Below are 17,358 nucleotides of genomic sequence, written 5' to 3' on the forward strand. Positions count from 1 at the left end.
AAATGCTGAAGACTGTGCATGGATGTGTCGGTGTCTGCACACACGTCCCCCTTTGTTTTTTTCTGTCCCTTGAAAGAAGCCATCCCAGGTCTTCTGAAAAGAAGCGCTGGAGACTTTAATTCAAAATGAGTTTTGAGTTATAATAGGTGATGGAATCCATGTTGCCATGTCTTCTGTAACTTCTTGAGCCAGTTCTTTGAAAGACCGTTCATTGTGTGTGTGTGTGTGTGTGTGTGTGTGTATCGTGTATATGTGTGTGTGCACACATGTGTGCACATGCCATAGAAAAAGGCAGTTCCTAGAATGTGCATTGTTCTGGACTGTATGGTACCCCCAAGATACTGTGCTTCCTATCACATGGACATCCAAGAAATCTATTCCCTCAATCTGCAAACATTTACTGCCGAGTACAAAGAGAAATTGAATGTTACCCTTGCCTGTAAGCACTCGTGGTCTTGAGAGAGAGACAGACTCACGTACAACTAAACAGGATGCTGGGGGTCACGTGCTGTAGAGTCAGGGAGCAGAGCATGGAGAGATCAATGCCTTGAGCACTGATGGGGAGTTTGGGGAAGACTTCGCGTACTCCGGGAAGATAAATGGATTTTTCTTCCAATCAGAGAAGGGAGGGAAAGGGCTTTCTAGGCAGAGGCTTGAACCAGCCCTGAGTACATGTGACACATCCAGGGGACAGCAGGTTGTCCCTCAGGGCTAGGGTATCAGGGTCCTGCTGGGAGAGGAGCTCCAGGTGGGGCTGGAAAGATGGATAAGCTGGGAAGCCAGAGATGGCATCATAGCCCTCGCCTGCGGCTTCGGAGGGGAGGAGCGACACGATCACCCCATCAGACGCAGTCCTGTTTCTGAAAGTGTCTGGTTTTCAGAATACCTCTACTCCTCTTGGATCCCCAGCCTTGCCTCTCCCCTGCCTGTTCAGTGAACTGCAGGGTATCAGAACTATATAACGCCCTCTCCAGTAATATCACGAAACAAAAATATCTCGTGGGTTTGCAACCGAGGAGTGTTTTGACTGTTCACAGCAGAGCCTGTGAGAGTCTCAGTGTGTCGCCCCCCACCCCCACCCCCCGCCATGGAGTTCTCTGGCAGCTTTTTGATGAGTAAACCCGGGCCTGACTTTCGCCCCAAAGTGATGTTCTTTGGCGGCTTGCCTACTCCACGAATTGAAATACCCAGACTCATTCCTCATCTCTTGTTGAAACAGAGAAGTCACCCCGGCACCCACGGGAAAGGTCAAGGACGTACACAGGTTCTCTGAGACAGCCCGCGCCTTCTGTAGCCTTGGAGGGTGTGGCTTACAGCCTCCCACCCCCACCCCACAGCTAGATAGGATGCTGGGGATCACGTGCTGTAGAGTCAGGGGGAGGAGCCTGGAGAGATCAGTGCCGTCAGCACCGATGGGGGAGCGCCTTCAGCACACGATGCTGTGAGGATGGAAGGTTCCTCCTTGGGGGTCGGACATGGGCTGTAGCTGTGTGATACCATCAGCGCTTCACATGGGGAATAGGTGCCCATTTGATGAGGGTATTTAAAAGAATTATTTTATTTTATTTTATTCAAGTAGAGTTGATTTACAGTGTTGTTAATGTCTGCCGTACAGCGAGATGACTCAGTTATACATATTCTTTTTCACATTCTTTTCCATTTTGGTTTATCACAGGATATTGAATATAGTTCCCTGTGCCATACAGTAGGACCTTGTTGTTTATCCATCCTGTATGTAATAGTTTGCGTCTGCTAATCCAAAGTCCCATTCCTTTCCTCCCCTCCCCTGGCAGCCACAAGTCTGTTCTCTATGTCTGTGAGTCTGTTTCTGTTTCATGGATATGTTCATTTGTGTCATATTTTAGATTCCACATATAGGTGATATCATATGATATTTGTCTTTGTCTTTCTGACTTCCTTCACTTAGTATGATCATCTCTAGTTGCATCCATATTGCGGCAAATGGAATTATTTCGTTCGTTCTTATGGCTGAGTAGTATTCCGTTGTATATACGTACCACAGCTTCTTTATCCATTCGTCTGTCAGTGGACATTTAGGTTGTTTCCGTGTCTTGGCTATTGTGAATAGTGCTGCTGTGAACATAGGGGTGCGTGTATCTTTTCAAATTATAGTTTTATCTGGGTATATGCCCAGGAGTGGGATTGCTGGATCATACGGCAACTCTATTTTTAGTTTTATGATGAACATCCCTACTGTTTTCCATAGTGGCTACACCAATTTACATTTGATGAGGGTGTTATTATAATAATCATTAGCATCATTACTTCAGCCGTTTTGTTTTTTCTCCACCTCTTGCTTCCTTCAGTCAGTGGAGCATTGGCATTTGGTCCAGTGCTTTCTACGGAACTGGAAGTGGACGTGCACCTCGGTTTTATCCTGGTCTCATTGGGCGTTGGTAGATAACACCATGACCCTCTTCAGGAGTCTGAGTCCTTCTGAGTCAGGGTCAGTGGGTAGCCATCTCTCCTCTCATCGTTGGATTCTTCGATGACGCTCATTTGTTTCCTCATTTACTTTTCCCTGGAGGACCCAGCTGTGTGCTACACATGGTCTTGGGCCTATAGGAGAACGTCATGGCTAATGCAGAAAGCTTGAACCCACCTTCCAATCTGACGTGATGTGGAAGTGCGGGGGTGGGGGGGAGGCAGAGCTTGGTTTGTGGCCTTCAAAGAAATGGCCCAGCAGCCTCGGCACCATCCCTCCAGGCCTCCCTGGGTTGAGTCCTGGCTCTGACACTTGCTCGCGCTGTGACCTGTGGCAGTTCACACCTCCTGTTCCTCAGTTTTCTCATCTGTAAAATGGGAGCCCCAGTACCTACTATGAAAATTAAATATGATGATACCCAAGCCATGCCCAACAAGTAGTATTGGGTTGGGGCAAAAGTTCATTTGGGTTTTTCCATAACATCTTATGAAAAATGAGAATGAACTTTTTGGCCAACCCAGTGCTTGGGATGTTTGATCATATGGCCCACCTGGCAGCAGTAGTGCATGCTGTGGAAGGAGTGTCTGCTTCACGGATGGGAAGAGATCCGAAGTCGGCGTGGATGCATATCGCAGCAAATCCCACTTTTACACAGCAGGAGTGTTTTCAAATTTTACCTGGACTTTCAAGGTAAACCCGAAGAAAATAAGGAAAGTTGCGACTGAAGATAAGGTTAGGAAAGTCTCAGCGAGTATTGTGTGAGGATGTTGTTTCCAGGTTTTGACCCCAGGGCTGGCCCCTCACGCCCCAGCTTCCCACCCTCTGCCCTCGGCCTTCCCGTGTTTTCACTGTCCCACAGGACATTCCACAGTGAGGGAAATGTTCTGTGTCTTTGTAGCCACCTGCAGCTACACTTGAAAGGTGGCAAGTATGACTGAGGGACTGACTTTTTAATTTATTTTAATTTAAATAGAACTTAAATAGCCACACAGGGCTAGCGGCCATCACATTGGACAGCCCCTTTGAGGCCCTGGATATACAGACATAAAAAGACACTGTGCCGCCCGTAAGGGGCTCCTGGTCATACTGGGAGCCAGTCATTTACCTGGACAGTCAGGGTGTGATGAGTGTTGCCATGGACACGTGAACAAGGAGCTGAGGAAGTAGGACAAAGTAGTATCTCATTTTGCCAGAACCGTCAAGGACGACATCACCGAAGACTCTAGCACAGCCCCCTGGCCTCTCCCTAAGGACCCCTAGTGGGGAAAGATTCCTCATTCGTACCAAGCACCTTTTAGGGGCCAGATGTAAGGACAGACACTTTCTATAGATGCCGTCACATTTGACCATTGATCATTGCTATTGCACAGATGGGAAGTCTGAGATTCCAACTGGGGACTCTCCCCACCAAGTCACACAGCTTAGGTTATAGTAAATCAAGGTTTGCCTGACCCCCAGGCCACCTGTTTCTTGATTTAGCCTTTGTCCCCTCTGTCTCCTTGGTTGGATTCCTTTCAACATTCTGACGATTGGTGGCCGCTGATACACCCCCATCGTCCACATTCCGATTTCACGTCACTGGCTTACCACACGGCAAGGAATGAGGTGACAGCGAGCCCACAAGCTAATAAATACACCGGCATCTACATAGCTTCAGACCTCAGGATGACTGATGCATCTTTTGTTGACGAGGGCGTCACATGTTCATGCTCTGATCCTGGTCTCAGTATGACTGTGAGGTCGGGGCCAAGTCATTTCACAATTGGGGGTGAGTGTTCCAAGCTTCTCAGAAGACCAACGCAATAGAAATTCAAGGTATGAAATTCAAGGTGTGGTCTCAGAGTCATTTTATTTAGCAACTTCTCTGCTGTGTTTTCTGAATGTGTAAAGTGAGAACATCGCTCACCATCGAAGGTTTGCAGGTTGGTTTTAAGGAAGACCTCTCTTGAGAAGCTGTGTGACCCAGCGCGTTGCCTTTCCTAGCCCCGAGCCAGCTCTGCCCCGTTCATTCAAGGGAAATCGTATCCCCTGGCTCGTAACCCCCTGGCATCTCTTCTTAATTCCAGGTCACCTCTTCCAAGAAACGCCCACATTTACCTAGCAGCGTGCAGTTCCCTACAAGGTGGCACTTGACACGGATGTGATGTCCCCCCCCCCTCCGGCAGTCAACTTGTTTGATTCATTTCAAATCCTCCTTCAGATCTCTAGCGTTTTTGGAGGTCTGACAGGTCTGGATTAAACTAGTGAGCTCAATCTAAATACTTGTGGGATATTGTACCTGGATGGGATTCATAGAGATCTCGGTATCCGCTAAAATGATCTCGTCTACATATATCCCATCACTGGGCAACACCCATGTGGTTCCAACCCACTTCATTTTTTTTTAAAGAAATATTAAAGCCCAGAAAAGGGTACTGCTGGCACCGCTGAGGATGGCTGACATGAGTTCTTTGCTCCGTACAAAGCCCTGTCCAGACCATTCAATTCTGGCAAGTCTGTGAATAGAGTGTATTATTATCTCCATTTTAAGGACAAGGACACCAAAGCTCAGAGAACTGGAGCTGGTAGCCCTGGTTCATACAGCTAGTAAATGATGGGAGTGGCGCATCGCACACACTCAGCCTGATTCAAGGGCTTGTCCTCCTAGCCAGGGTGTAAGGGTATCCTTGTCTGACGCAGCCACTTGGTGGCAGAGGTGGGATCTACGCTGAGCTTCTCATTTTGTACCATCTCTGGCCCCTTGGGAGGGGAGGGGAAGGAGAAGGACCTTTGGAACTGGGTGGGTATAGAAAATTAGTTCTTCCAGCTCCACCCTTCCTGCTTAAAACAGAGACTCTGGATCGCAGCCACAGGGCAGTAATAAGAAGCCACTGGGCTAAATCTTTGCAAGTCTAATTACATGCCCTCATTGTAAGTCTTTATGGGACAGCTAGTGGCGCTACCCAGTAGGAGCTCAATACAGGCTGTTTTTCAGTTGTTGAACTAATGATGTGGCCAATGTTCCTGGAAGGTCAAGTCCCTGTCAGGCTCCTGGGGTCCTATAGCCTGGGTTCTTCTCACCTGGGTCTCCTGCCCTCCAGCCCTTCTAGCTGGTGAAGTCTGTTGGGTCTCTCTTCCCCTCCCAAGACAAGACACCCAAAACTTTCTTCTCTTATCATCTCTGGAGGCTGGGGTCCAGGATGGGGGTGGGAGGGTGGGATCCAAAGAGGACCTGTCTTCCCCAGCTCAAGAGGCTTAGGGCCACATTCATTCACGAACCTATTGGTTTATTCATCTGCTGATTGATTCATTAAGCTGTCATCCTTTGGATGTTATGCAGACAATATAGCTGGGATAATATAGCAAACAAGTCAAAAACAGGGGGCTTACAGAGGCGGAAGAAGACAATAGCAAGTAAACAAGTAAATATGTAAGACAAATAGAGACTGTGATGAGTGTAATAATGGAATTAAACTTGGCCTTGTGGTAGCAAATGGAGGGGAGAAGGAACGTCAGGTCAGAGCTCTTTAAGGAGGTGACATTTGAGCTGAAAGCCAGGGAATGAAAAAGAGTCTTCAATTGGAAGGGCTGAGTGAGAGGGAACATGCCAGGCAAGGTGAAGAGAAGTGCAAAGGCCCTGGGGCAGGAAAGAGCTTGCAGATGTGGCTGAGGGAGTATGGGATGGGAGAGAGCAGTGGATACCAGCGAGGATTTTATTCTAAAGAATAAAGGAAGCCGCTGAAGAGTTTGAAGCAGGGGTGTGGCAGGACCCAGTGACATCTTTTAAAAGATGTTGCGGGCAGCCTCAGGGAGCGTGGCTTCAGAGAGCAGAAGTACGTAGATGAGTGAGCATGACGTCAGGGCCAGGCTGGGGACTGGACAGGGAAAATAACTGCCCACACCCCTCTGCCACTTCTCCTTCTGGTAGATTCTTTGTAGCAGCAGCCTTCTTGAAAACAGAACTTCCCAAGTTACCAGATAGCATTCTAAAGCCAAACAAACAAACGCTATCATTTCTGAAAAGTAAATCAAGACAGGGAAACGATGACACACTCACCACAACTGAGGTGTTTATCGGGCGTGTTGGGACCCTTGGCTTGTTCCATAGCCCACATGTCTGAGACTTCTTTAGTGTTTGCCAGTAACTGAGCACTTGGCTATAAACACAGCTATTTTGGAAATTCTGCATCTCGCTTTGAAAAACTTGGGAGGACAGGAAAGGGAAGCTGTGTTTTAGATCTCAGAAATTCACACCCCACCTTGCTCTCTACCAGTGGTGTTCCATTAGCCTTTCCCCACCCTCCCACCTCCACTGCACCCTGATCTCCAGGAAGGAGACCATGTCCATATTCAGAAGTGCTTTTAGTGCATGACCTGGTGTTCCCAAGGTATAGATGGCCTAACCCTCTGAGCAGCAATGAGTTGTAACCTGGTGCTTTTGTGTGTACCTATGTAAAATGTTTTGATCGTTTTCCCCTTTAGCTATTTAGTCTTTTGCAAAGACATAAATATTATCTTTTAAATAAAAATAACAGTGATGATGGTGATTTTGATGGTGATGATGATGATGGTGGTACTAGTGATGGTCATGATGGTGATGATGATAATATGATGGTGATGGTAGTGGTAATGGTGATGATGGTGGTGATGATGATTATGATGGTGATGGTGGTGGTGATTATGATGATGGTCACGATGGTGATGATGTTAATTATGATGTTGATGGTAGTAGTAATGGTGATGATGGTGGTAATGGTGATGATGGTGGTGATGATGATGATGGTAGTGATGATGATCATGATGGTGATGAGGATAAGTATGATGGTGATGGTAGTGGTTATGGTGATGTTGGTGGTGATGATGATGATGATGGTGGTGGTGATCATGATGATGGCAATGATCATGATGCCAATGCTGATGATGGTTATGATGGTGATGGTAATTATGGTGGTGATGGTAGTGGTTATGGTGATGATGGTGGTGATGATTATGATGATGGTGGTGGTGATCATGACGATGGCAATGATCATGATGCTGATGCTGCTGATGGTTATGATGGTCATGATGGTAATTATGATGGTGATGGTAATTATGGTGGTGATGGTAGTGGTAATGGTGATGATGGTGGTGGTGATTATGACGAGGCGATGATCATGATGGTGATGATTATGATGATGATAGTGGTGGTGCTGTGATGATCCTGATATCAGTGGGTAATGTGCACTGAGCACTTGCTCTGTTCCATTCATGGCTCTTTAGATGTAATAAGTGTGAAATCCTCACACCAACCACGTAAAGTGAGTACCATTACTGTCCTCATTTTACATGTAAACTGAAGCAGAGGCTTGGAGCTCAAGAATATGGTTCCAAAGCCTGCTCTCTCAGCCTCTTCCAGACTTTGGTGAGATCTTTTGTCTTTTTCTGTTGGAAAGAAACGGATGGGGCCGGTAGATTTGGTCGCAGATGTAAAGCATCACCTTCACTTATTTTAATTTTCTTCTTCTGACCTTCTTGCCTTCACCTTCACTCTGTCCTTCCTCTTCATGCTGTCCTTGTGCCCCCTGCCCCCTCTGATTTACTCCATTAGATTTGTCTGCTTCTTGGTTTTTCTTTTTGTTAATTGAAGTATAGTTGATTTGCAATACTGTGTTAGTTTCAGGTGTATGCTTCTTGTTTCCATCTCTCTTCCAGGGATTGCTGCCTTTGCAGTCAAAGTACATGAGCTTTCCAGTGAATTCTTCGTGCTCCGTCTCCATTTCCTTCCTTTGTCTGAGCACTGCTTTTGCCAAGGCCTCCAGCTGTCCCCTCTAGGGTTACCCTTTTCCGTGGATTAGGAGAGAGCGTGGAGCTCGGCGCTCTTCTCCTGGGACAAGTCTTCCAGCATTTGTATTCCGCAGCACTCCGGAGATTCTAAATACTCTCCTAGGTTGGGAAGGAAAAGTCATCCGAACTGCTTGGTAATTGAATTCAAGAGTGATGGACCGAAAATTATTAATGCATTTCCTTCTCTCCACCAGCTTAAGAGGATTCCATCTTTAGTCCACCTCCCAAATACAAGCTCCATTAACTTTTGGGTTTATTTCTTTCCAGTCTTTCTTTTCTGTACTCTGTTCTATCGTTGTTCTTGTGCACTTTCCAAGTTATGATCATAATCATACTATCTATGCAATTTAAAAGTATTTTTTGACATTTTTGCAGCACTCCAAAGGCTTAACATAAGGTATTTTATGAATATGAGCTTCAGTCAATGCTAAGATTGTGCTGTTATTTGATGTTCCACTCAGAAAGGGAAAAACATTGTCAGCTAAACAATGATCCAAAGCTTTCTTCTCTCTCAGAACTTATTTCATATCTATTTTAAAAGGCTCTTTTAACTTATTTGGACAATAAATTTATCATGTATCAGATGGCCATTTCCATATGTTTCCACTTCTGCAAACATAGTGAATTCGGTTCACAATACTGAATCATTGCCTAATCTTTCTGAAAACATTTAAAATGTCAATTAAACTCAACATGGACAGCACCTACAGTGGACTTGCTTCCACTGAAATGTGGAACATTTCAGCTGACCAAGTTCATAGGGAAAAAACATGTCTAAAAATGCATGAAAGACGGGCCGTCATTTATGATGGCTGCATGATAGGGGGATGTATGTGCTAGACTGTACTTAACTCTTCTTTTAATCATCAGACATTAGATCCCAACAGGCTTCCCCTGAGCTCTCTTTACTGTGCATGTGGAATTACACAGTTCAGTGAACCTTGCTGCGGTGAGTGGGGAGAGGCCTGGGCTGATGGAGAGGGTCCAGGGGGCCAGGCTTTGAGGAGGAGATGCGCTCCTGCACACCACAGCAGAGAGAGGGGGGACACAGGAGTCGGCCCCCACCACCCAGGTGTGATTTGCGTGCGCTCCTTCTGGGAGGTAGTGAGATCACTCTTCACTGAAGCGAAGGCCTGCCAGTGAGAGCTGGGAGAGGCTCGATGGGCCTTTGAGAGGTTGGTGGGCATGACGTTGGGAGTCCTGGGACCTGTGGAGGTAGGGGAGGGAGCTGATATTTATTGGGTCCCAATGATGTGCCAGGCACGCCCCACATCTTTTACAAAGACATCAGTGTTGTCTTCTAAATGAAACTAATGATGATGATAATGGTGATGGTGGGAGGGGGGTGATGATGATGATGGTATCAGTGGGCAGTATGTACTGAGCACTTCCCTTACCTCATGCAATGTTCATGACTCCTTGCATGCAGTAACATCCGATCTTCACAACAGTCCTATAAGGGCAGAGCCATTGCTGCTCTCACGTTACGTGCAAATCGTAGAACCACCCAGTGTTCACAGTAGGTAGATACTATTAGCCCCCCCTTTATAGATGAGCACACTGAGGCTCAGAGGGGTAAGCTCAAGTTCACAGGCAGAAAGGGGAGGGCAAGTCAAGACCTGGCTCCTTTTGTGGCCCTGATGAGCCACAGCTCTCCCTCCCTGGAGCTGAAAGGTAAAGGCTGAGAGATCTGTGGCTCGACCTGGCTATTCCCCATCCAGGAGTCCACAGGAAGCTGGTGAGTGAAGTTCTGACCCATTTGGAGGTTGCGTGAGGTGGTGGATGAGAGCACAGACTTTGGAGCCAGGTTGCCTGTCACGTGAGCTTGAGCGAATTTTATCATTTCTCGCGCCTCAGCTTCCTCACCTACAAAGTGGGAATACATACTGGCAAGTGGTTTGAAGAGTTGCTGTGAGAATTAAATGAGATGATACATCCGTGGTGCTTAGAAGGGGGCCTGGCTCCTGCAGGCTCTCGATCACTGGTTGCCATTGCTATTGTGATTTTAGCTGCCCTTAGCCAAGGGTTTTATGAGGCAGAGAGCGTGATGAGCTGGAAGTGAACCCCCTGGAATCTCCATCACAGCCCATCGGTGGACCCGAAGTCAACCCCTGACCATGAATTTGATGACCCCCATCTTCATTCCCCGGGACCACTGAAGGGTATTTACGGCCGAAGATGCCCAGGCATCTCTTTAGTGCCCAGCCAGTACCCCTCGACAAGCCTGAGGTCACACTCACAGCCTGTGACCCCGCCTGGAATGAGCCAGGTCCCCCTTCTGCAGCTGATCAGGAGGGCCCTCAGGTCCATCTGGGCAGGAGCGGCTAGAGGAACATCAAATCAGCTCCCAGATGGTCCACGTGGCAGCAGTGATTACAGCCAAGGAGAAGCTAAATTCTAGAGGCTTGCGCTGTCTCCAAGGAATACACTAATTGAGAAATAACATCCATAAAAAATAATTCAATGCTAGTATGTAAAACTAAAAACAATAACCAAGAGTGACTGGCTGTCTGGAATTAAGCAAAGTAAGATGAAGTGTCTTTTGCCAGCAGGCGTTCCCAGCGCAGGAGAGTACAGACCGGGGTTAATTCTCTGTCTTCTCACCTTTGCACCGTCCCACCGTCCAGGGGCAGGTGCCACCTTTGTCTGCAGGAATTGTCAGTTCTCAGCAGCAGTGTTCAGCACCTTGCTCTGAATGCTTCCTGGGGCAGCAGCTGCTGGGAAAGAGACTCAGTTAAGACTTTTTAGAGACACAAGGAGGTCTTGCTGTGGAGCCTACAGCCCGGCAGCCAGTGGTGTGCTGGTAAATGTTTAACAACTGGCTCTCTGCAAAAGCAAACACCAAAGTGTGCATGTACACATATATACACACACAGAGTTATTATATGTACAAACAGACAGAATGGATGTGTAGCATTTAGTTTACAAATAATAATAGTATATGTAATACTCTCATAAACAACCACCACTACCTAATTCTAGAACATTTTTATCTCTGCCCCCAAGAAACTCCATCCCCATGTCCTCTCCTCTAGCCCCCTGGTAACCACTAATCTACTTTCTGTCTCTATAGATTTGCCTATTTTGAATAGACTGTTTCATGTAATGGGACCATACAATGTGTGACCTTTTATGTCTGGTTTCTTACACTTAGCATAATATTTTCAAGTTTCATTCATGTTGTAGCATGTGTCAGTATGCCATTCCTTTTCATGGCTAAATAATATTCCACTGTGTGGGTGAACCACATTTTATTTATCCATTCACCAGCTGATGGGCATTGAGTTTTATCCACTTTCTGGACGTTTTTATGATGCTATCATCATTTTGCTTGAATACCTATTTTCTGTTCTCTTGGGTATACACTGAGGAATGGAATTTCCTGATCATATGGCAATTCTATGTTTAACTTTCTGAGAAGCCACCAAATCGGTTTTCTATAGTGTCTGCATCATTTTACATTCCCACTCATATGTATGAGGGTTCCAATTTCTCCACATCTTGCCTACACTTATAGTTTTGTTTGTTTATTTGTTTGTTGCTTTTATTATAGCCATCTTAGTAGATGTGAAATAGTGTCTCATTGTGTTTTTTTTCTTTTTCTTTAAACCCCACATTTGTTTATTTATTTATTTTTGGCTGTGTTGGGTCTTCGTTTCTGTGCCAGGGCTTTCTCTAATTGTGGCAAGCGGGGGCCACTCTTCATCGCAGTGCGCAGGCCTCTCACTGTCGCGACCTCTCTTGTTGTGGAGCACAGGCTCCAGACGCGCAGGCTCAATAGTTGTGGCTCATGGGCCTAGTTGCTTTGCGGCATGTGGGCTCTTCCCAGACCAGAGCTCGAACCCGTGTCCCCTGCATTACCAGGCAGATTCTCAACCACTGCGCCACCAGGGGAGCCCTCATTGTGGTTTTGATCAGCATTTCCCTAGTGACTAATGACGTTGAGCATCTTTTTATGCGCTTATTGGTCACTTGCATCTCTCCTTTAGAGAAATGTTTATTCAAGTTCTTTGCCCGTTTTTACATGGGTTGTTTGTCTTTTGTTGTTGGCCTATAATATTCTGGATACTAGAACCTTATCAAATAGACAGCTGGTAAATATTTTCTCTCATTCTGTAGGTTATCTTTTTACTCTCTTCGAGAGTATCCTTTGATGAACAAAGGTTTAAAATTTTTTTTTTTTTTGCGGTACGCGGGCCTCTCACTGTTGTGGCCTCTCCCGTCACGGAGCACAGGCTCCGGACGCGCAGGCTCAGCGGCCATGGCTCACGGGCCCAGCCGCTCTGCGGCATGTGGGATCTTCCCGGACCGGGGCACAAACCCGTGTCCCCTGCATCGGCAGGCGGACTCTCAACCACTGCGCCACCAGGGAAGCCCAAAGGTTTTAAATTTTAATGAACTCCAGTTTATCTCTTTTTCTTTTTTCTTTTGTTACTTGTGTTTTGGGTGTCATATCTAAGACTCACAGCAAGTCATATAGTCACATTCAGGGATGAGGAATTACGTCCCACCTACAGATGGTGGGCACCGCAAATTTGTATGGCAGAGGGCATGGGTAAGGGTGTAGGGAAGAATTGGGGACATCAATACAGTTGTATTAACGATTGGCTTAGATTGACTCCAATTCATCCCCGAAGGGCTTTGCCCCCCAAACAGAACCACAGTTCTGTTAGCAAGGAAGGTGGAAGGATAGGCTTGGGACAGGCAAGTAACAGAGCTTACAACACAAGTCCATGAGGGGCATCTCACCTGTAGACATCTAAGATCAAGGTTGACCAGAGCAGTGTGGGATGACTGAGGATGTGTTTGGTGGTTCTGCCAGAGGAGCAGAGAGTGGTCAGGGAAGGGACAGCCCAGGAAGGCCATGTCACTGACCAGGATCCCCAGTAGGGAGCTACGATCGTCCACAGCTCTGTTCTCTGCTCACGCTGGACATTTTGAGGTTTAGCAGTAGCAACTCCCAAACTTAGAAGGGTGGAGGGCAGTGTGGAGAAGGAAGGAAAGACATAGATCCAAACCTCTGTTGATAGCAGTGATGCTGGAGCAGGGATCTCTTTATCCTGTTGATGCTTAAGTGATACCAGTAAGACCTATAAGATGCAGAATTTCCTTTTGCTTCTAGTTCAGATGCAAATATCCTTTTACTACTCAAAGTTGGTCACATACAACAGAGACTGTTCGGTTGCTCCCAACTCACGAATACAAATTGAACGTTGACTTTCCTCATTTTTTATCCAGTTTTGCCTTCCAGAAGCCCAGCTATGACTTCATTTTTAAAACAAAGTTTTGCAGGTCATTAGCCCATAATGATTAAATGATTCTGGTTGTTAGCATAAAACACAGCTATAGTACACGCGAGGTAACCTTTATTGTTTAAAAATTATGCGGCACGTTCAAAGAGCGCCCGGCAAAATTGTATTGTTTCAGACTCTTCAGCCATTATGGAAATGATTTATGATTTCATTCAGAAATGTTCCAAAGGCAGTTCATCATTTCAGTGGGGGTAACCATGGCCTAGGACAGTTCTTAAGAGGAATCCAGGTCCGGGACACTGACGTTTTTGGTGTGGAAGAGGATTTACAGCAGGCAGGGCTCAGAAACGCTCATGCCATATGGTCAAGTTCTTAATAACCCGGGCTTGTGAGTTGCAGTGACCTGGATTTGAATCCCACTATCTGTGTCCCCGTAGGCAAAATACTTGAACTCTCTGAATATCAATTTCCCCAAGCCCCCCCCCCAAAAAAAAAGGGTAAATAGTATCTACTTACCTCTTAGCGTTGCTGGGAGACTTAGGGAGGTGAGGTCTTCATGAGTTCATCACAATTCCTGCCCCATATCGAACCCTCAGTAAATTACAGCTGCTACTATCATTACTGCTATCGTTGTCATTGTTAGCACGCCTACTGTTAGTATTAACGCTAGTATCACGGTGACACTCTGGCCAGGGAAGATGCAGCCCCTTGTCTTCAGGCAGTGAGCCCAGGCAGGACCTGTCTATTGCAGAAGCAGCAGGAAAGGGGCATATAGCTGTCATCTGTGGCTGCTGGTACCTGTCTGCCCTTGGCTGAGTCAGTGACAAAGAAATGACTCTCCGTTTGTACATTAACTCCTTGCCTGTCACACTGCAAATATCCGTGGTTGATTATTTAATCTCATCATCATCATCCAGGAATTTTGAGAAGTCTACAAATAATGGGAGTTGGAGTCTTCAGGCTGCCTACAGCCGGCACTTTCTTCAGTCAACCCATTTTCTGTGTTGCTGGCTGAGGACATCCCCTCTTTGAAAGATGGTGCTGATGGCAGTGAAGGCAGCGGTGATTTTGATAAAGATGATGATGGTTAGGGTAGCCTGAATTTACTGAGCGCTCAAAAGATGGTAGATAGTGTGCTAAGTGCTTTACAGAGAGTATGTCATTTACACTTCGCAGATATTTTCTTTCTGCATTCAAGGATAACACTTTAGCTAACGTACCCATGATCTCAAGTGGAGGTCTTAAGTCCAGCAGGCTGGCCCCAGAAAGCTACCTCTTTACCGCTCTGCCCCTCTGCCCAGATGTTCTATGGCCGAATGCGGGGGGGTTGGGGGGTGAGAAGGAAGCCTTTGAAATGCGAGGGCCACCCATGAACTGCAGCAAAGAGTTTTCTTCAAAATGTTCTTGATGGCGTGAGTACTTACAAGCGCCTCTACATCAAACTTGGGACTTTAGGCTACTGCTGGGTCTTCATGATTCTATAAAAGAATTTAAAGTACAGTTTCTCACACACATTTCTCAGAAAATACTGTCTAACAGCGCCAAGCCTCACTACCAATTTAACATTAATTTCCAAACTTCGCTCTTGAACTGTCATTCTTTTATCCAATGAATATACAGCCTGCAGTGGACTAGGCTCTGGGGATAAGGTCTGGTGGGCAGGTCCTTTATGTTTCTAAACTACCATTTTCTCATCTGTAAAATAAGGGCTATAATGGCACCTACCAAATACATTTGAGGATGGAGTGAAATATAGTGTGTAAAGAATCTAGAAGAGTGGCTGGCATATAGTAGGTGCCCAGCAAATGCTAGCTATTATTATCATCATCATCATCACCATCGTCGTTGTCAAATGGATGCAAAATGTAAAGTTTAAGTTAGTGAGAAAGATGAAAGGTAGTTGATGAAAAAGAAAAGCAGACGATGTCTAAGACAAGACAGAGAACCTGTTGTAAGTGTTTAAACCTTCAGGATCCAAGACCTGCGAGGGCAGTGCCTGTCAGTGCTTGCTCGAAGAGGGTACGGTGAATGCTTTAGACTGGTGATGAGAATGGCTCTGAATATATATCTAGCTGTCAGTTGAGAAACACTCCTTGCACTTCTTCCGGAACCTTCTTCTTTAATCGGGATTGGCTAACTGCTTTAACAAACAGTTCCCAGAACTGAAGTTGATTTCTTGTTCACACAGCAGTCAATGCAGACGTTCAGCAGCTGGCCGCCCACACCGTGATTCAGGGACCCAGGCTTTGACATTCGGGCATGGCCCTCCGCTAGAGCCTCCAAATCCTCTGCTGGATCGTCAGAATCCAGATATCAGGCAAGGGAAGAGAAAGAACAAGGCTCCTAGGAGGTTTTTAATGGGCCGAGCCTAGAAGCAGTGAGATCACTTCCACCTACTTTCCATTGGCCAGAACCCACTCATGTGGTCATCCCCCACTGCAAGGGAGCCTGGGAAATGTAGTTCAGCACACCTTCAGGAGACAAGAGAAATGTTTGCACTGGCTGATTGCCTTCTCTGCCTTGCTCTCTAGTGTTGATTGCTTACTGTATAGCTTTTAAATTGTCCATCCTTGTGTAAATGACACCAGTTGTGTTTTGCTTTTTGGAGAAAATTAAGTATTGTCCATATTCATCACACATATATCTGTGTATTAGTATCACTGCAAATGTACTAGAAGGAGCCCTGCCTGGGCTAGGAGCCAGAACTGTGCTTCAATTCCCTGCTCAGCCGCTCAGCCATTCATTGCTGGGTGAGCTTGGGCTGCTCAGTGAATATCTGTCTTAAATTTCCTTATCAATAGAATTGGGAACATTGTACCTGCGCTGCCTGCAGTGTTGGGTGAGGATGACATGACACAATCTGTGAAAGTACCTTGTAACCGAGTGTACCTGCTAAAAGCAAGAGATTGTCTCGAGACAGCCCCCCCGCCCCGAACCTGAACAAGAAGACAAAATTAGAAGAATATATTGTATAACTATGCATTACTCAAAGTATGCATTTTTGTTTTTAACTGTCAACATGGCAAAAAATAAATAAAAATCAGATATAAAGAGGCAGCCCTGACAGCCACAAGCTTATATTCATTTCCCCAGATCCCTAAAGTGGATCCATCCTGGTGACCCTCGTTGGTAGAGATGTTCATCCAGACGGGGGCGCTAAGCATGACCCGACCTCCTCCCCCCCACCCCGCCCCACTTCCTCTCCTGTTTCTGCCTCTCTTCCAACGTGGGGCCACCTAAGTCAAGTCAGTATTCCTGAGCTTCTATTTGCTCATGTGAAAAGTGGGGACATCTGTCCTGCTTCTTGAGACTGGGATGAAGAGCTCCTGGAACCCAAAGACCATGGCACCCAGGTTGGTGCTCCTTTAAACCCACGGCATTGTGTCTGTAACGTCAGCAAAACCACTTTGCAGAAGTTGAGGCACCAAATGCAAGGACATCATTGCTGTTTTTAATCCAAACTGAGGTTCTGCTGAGTGCTTGTGGAATCTGGGTCAAAAAGAGTGAGGGTCAGGTGCAGGTTGACTGCTTTCCCAAGGGAAAAAAAAAAATCTTGCCTTTCCCTGGCTAGAGGTCAGATGTCAAAAAAGCTAATAACAGCATGAGAGGGACCCAAGGATGTAATTGAGAAATGAAAAAAACTGGTGAGATGAGGGAACAAAAGCTCTATTATCATAATATGCCACGTTCTGTCATGTACTCACGCTCTGGAATTACCGCACAGCCCATACCTGAGTCCTTAGGCACGAGGCCCCTTATCATTCCCAAGCTTAGCTATATATTTTCCCACAAGGGAGGTTTTTTGGGGGGTTTCTCTTTTTGTCTTTTTAAAGAGATTTACAGTGATTCTCTCCCTCT

General features: G+C 46.2%; 1 protein-coding gene across 2 annotated transcripts in view; it reads left to right on the forward strand.

Moving 5' to 3' along the window:
• Nucleotides 1-17,358, forward strand: part of WWOX (WW domain containing oxidoreductase) — a 978,254-nt gene that overhangs the window by 575,225 nt on the left and 385,671 nt on the right. Inside the window, exon 9 of one of the 2 annotated variants that reach the window (XM_067719419.1) lies at nucleotides 7,764-7,946. The exons of the other annotated variant lie outside the window; for it this stretch is intronic. Coding sequence (XP_067575520.1) covers nucleotides 7,764-7,931 — 168 coding nt within the window. The 3' untranslated portion in view covers nucleotides 7,932-7,946. Of the gene's footprint in view, nucleotides 1-7,763; nucleotides 7,947-17,358 lie in introns of those variants that run through there. 2 annotated transcript variants of the gene reach the window in all.

Source organism: Pseudorca crassidens, chromosome 20 (genome assembly GCF_039906515.1).
Source record: "Pseudorca crassidens isolate mPseCra1 chromosome 20, mPseCra1.hap1, whole genome shotgun sequence".
NCBI classification, from domain to species: Eukaryota; Metazoa; Chordata; class Mammalia; order Artiodactyla; family Delphinidae; genus Pseudorca; species Pseudorca crassidens.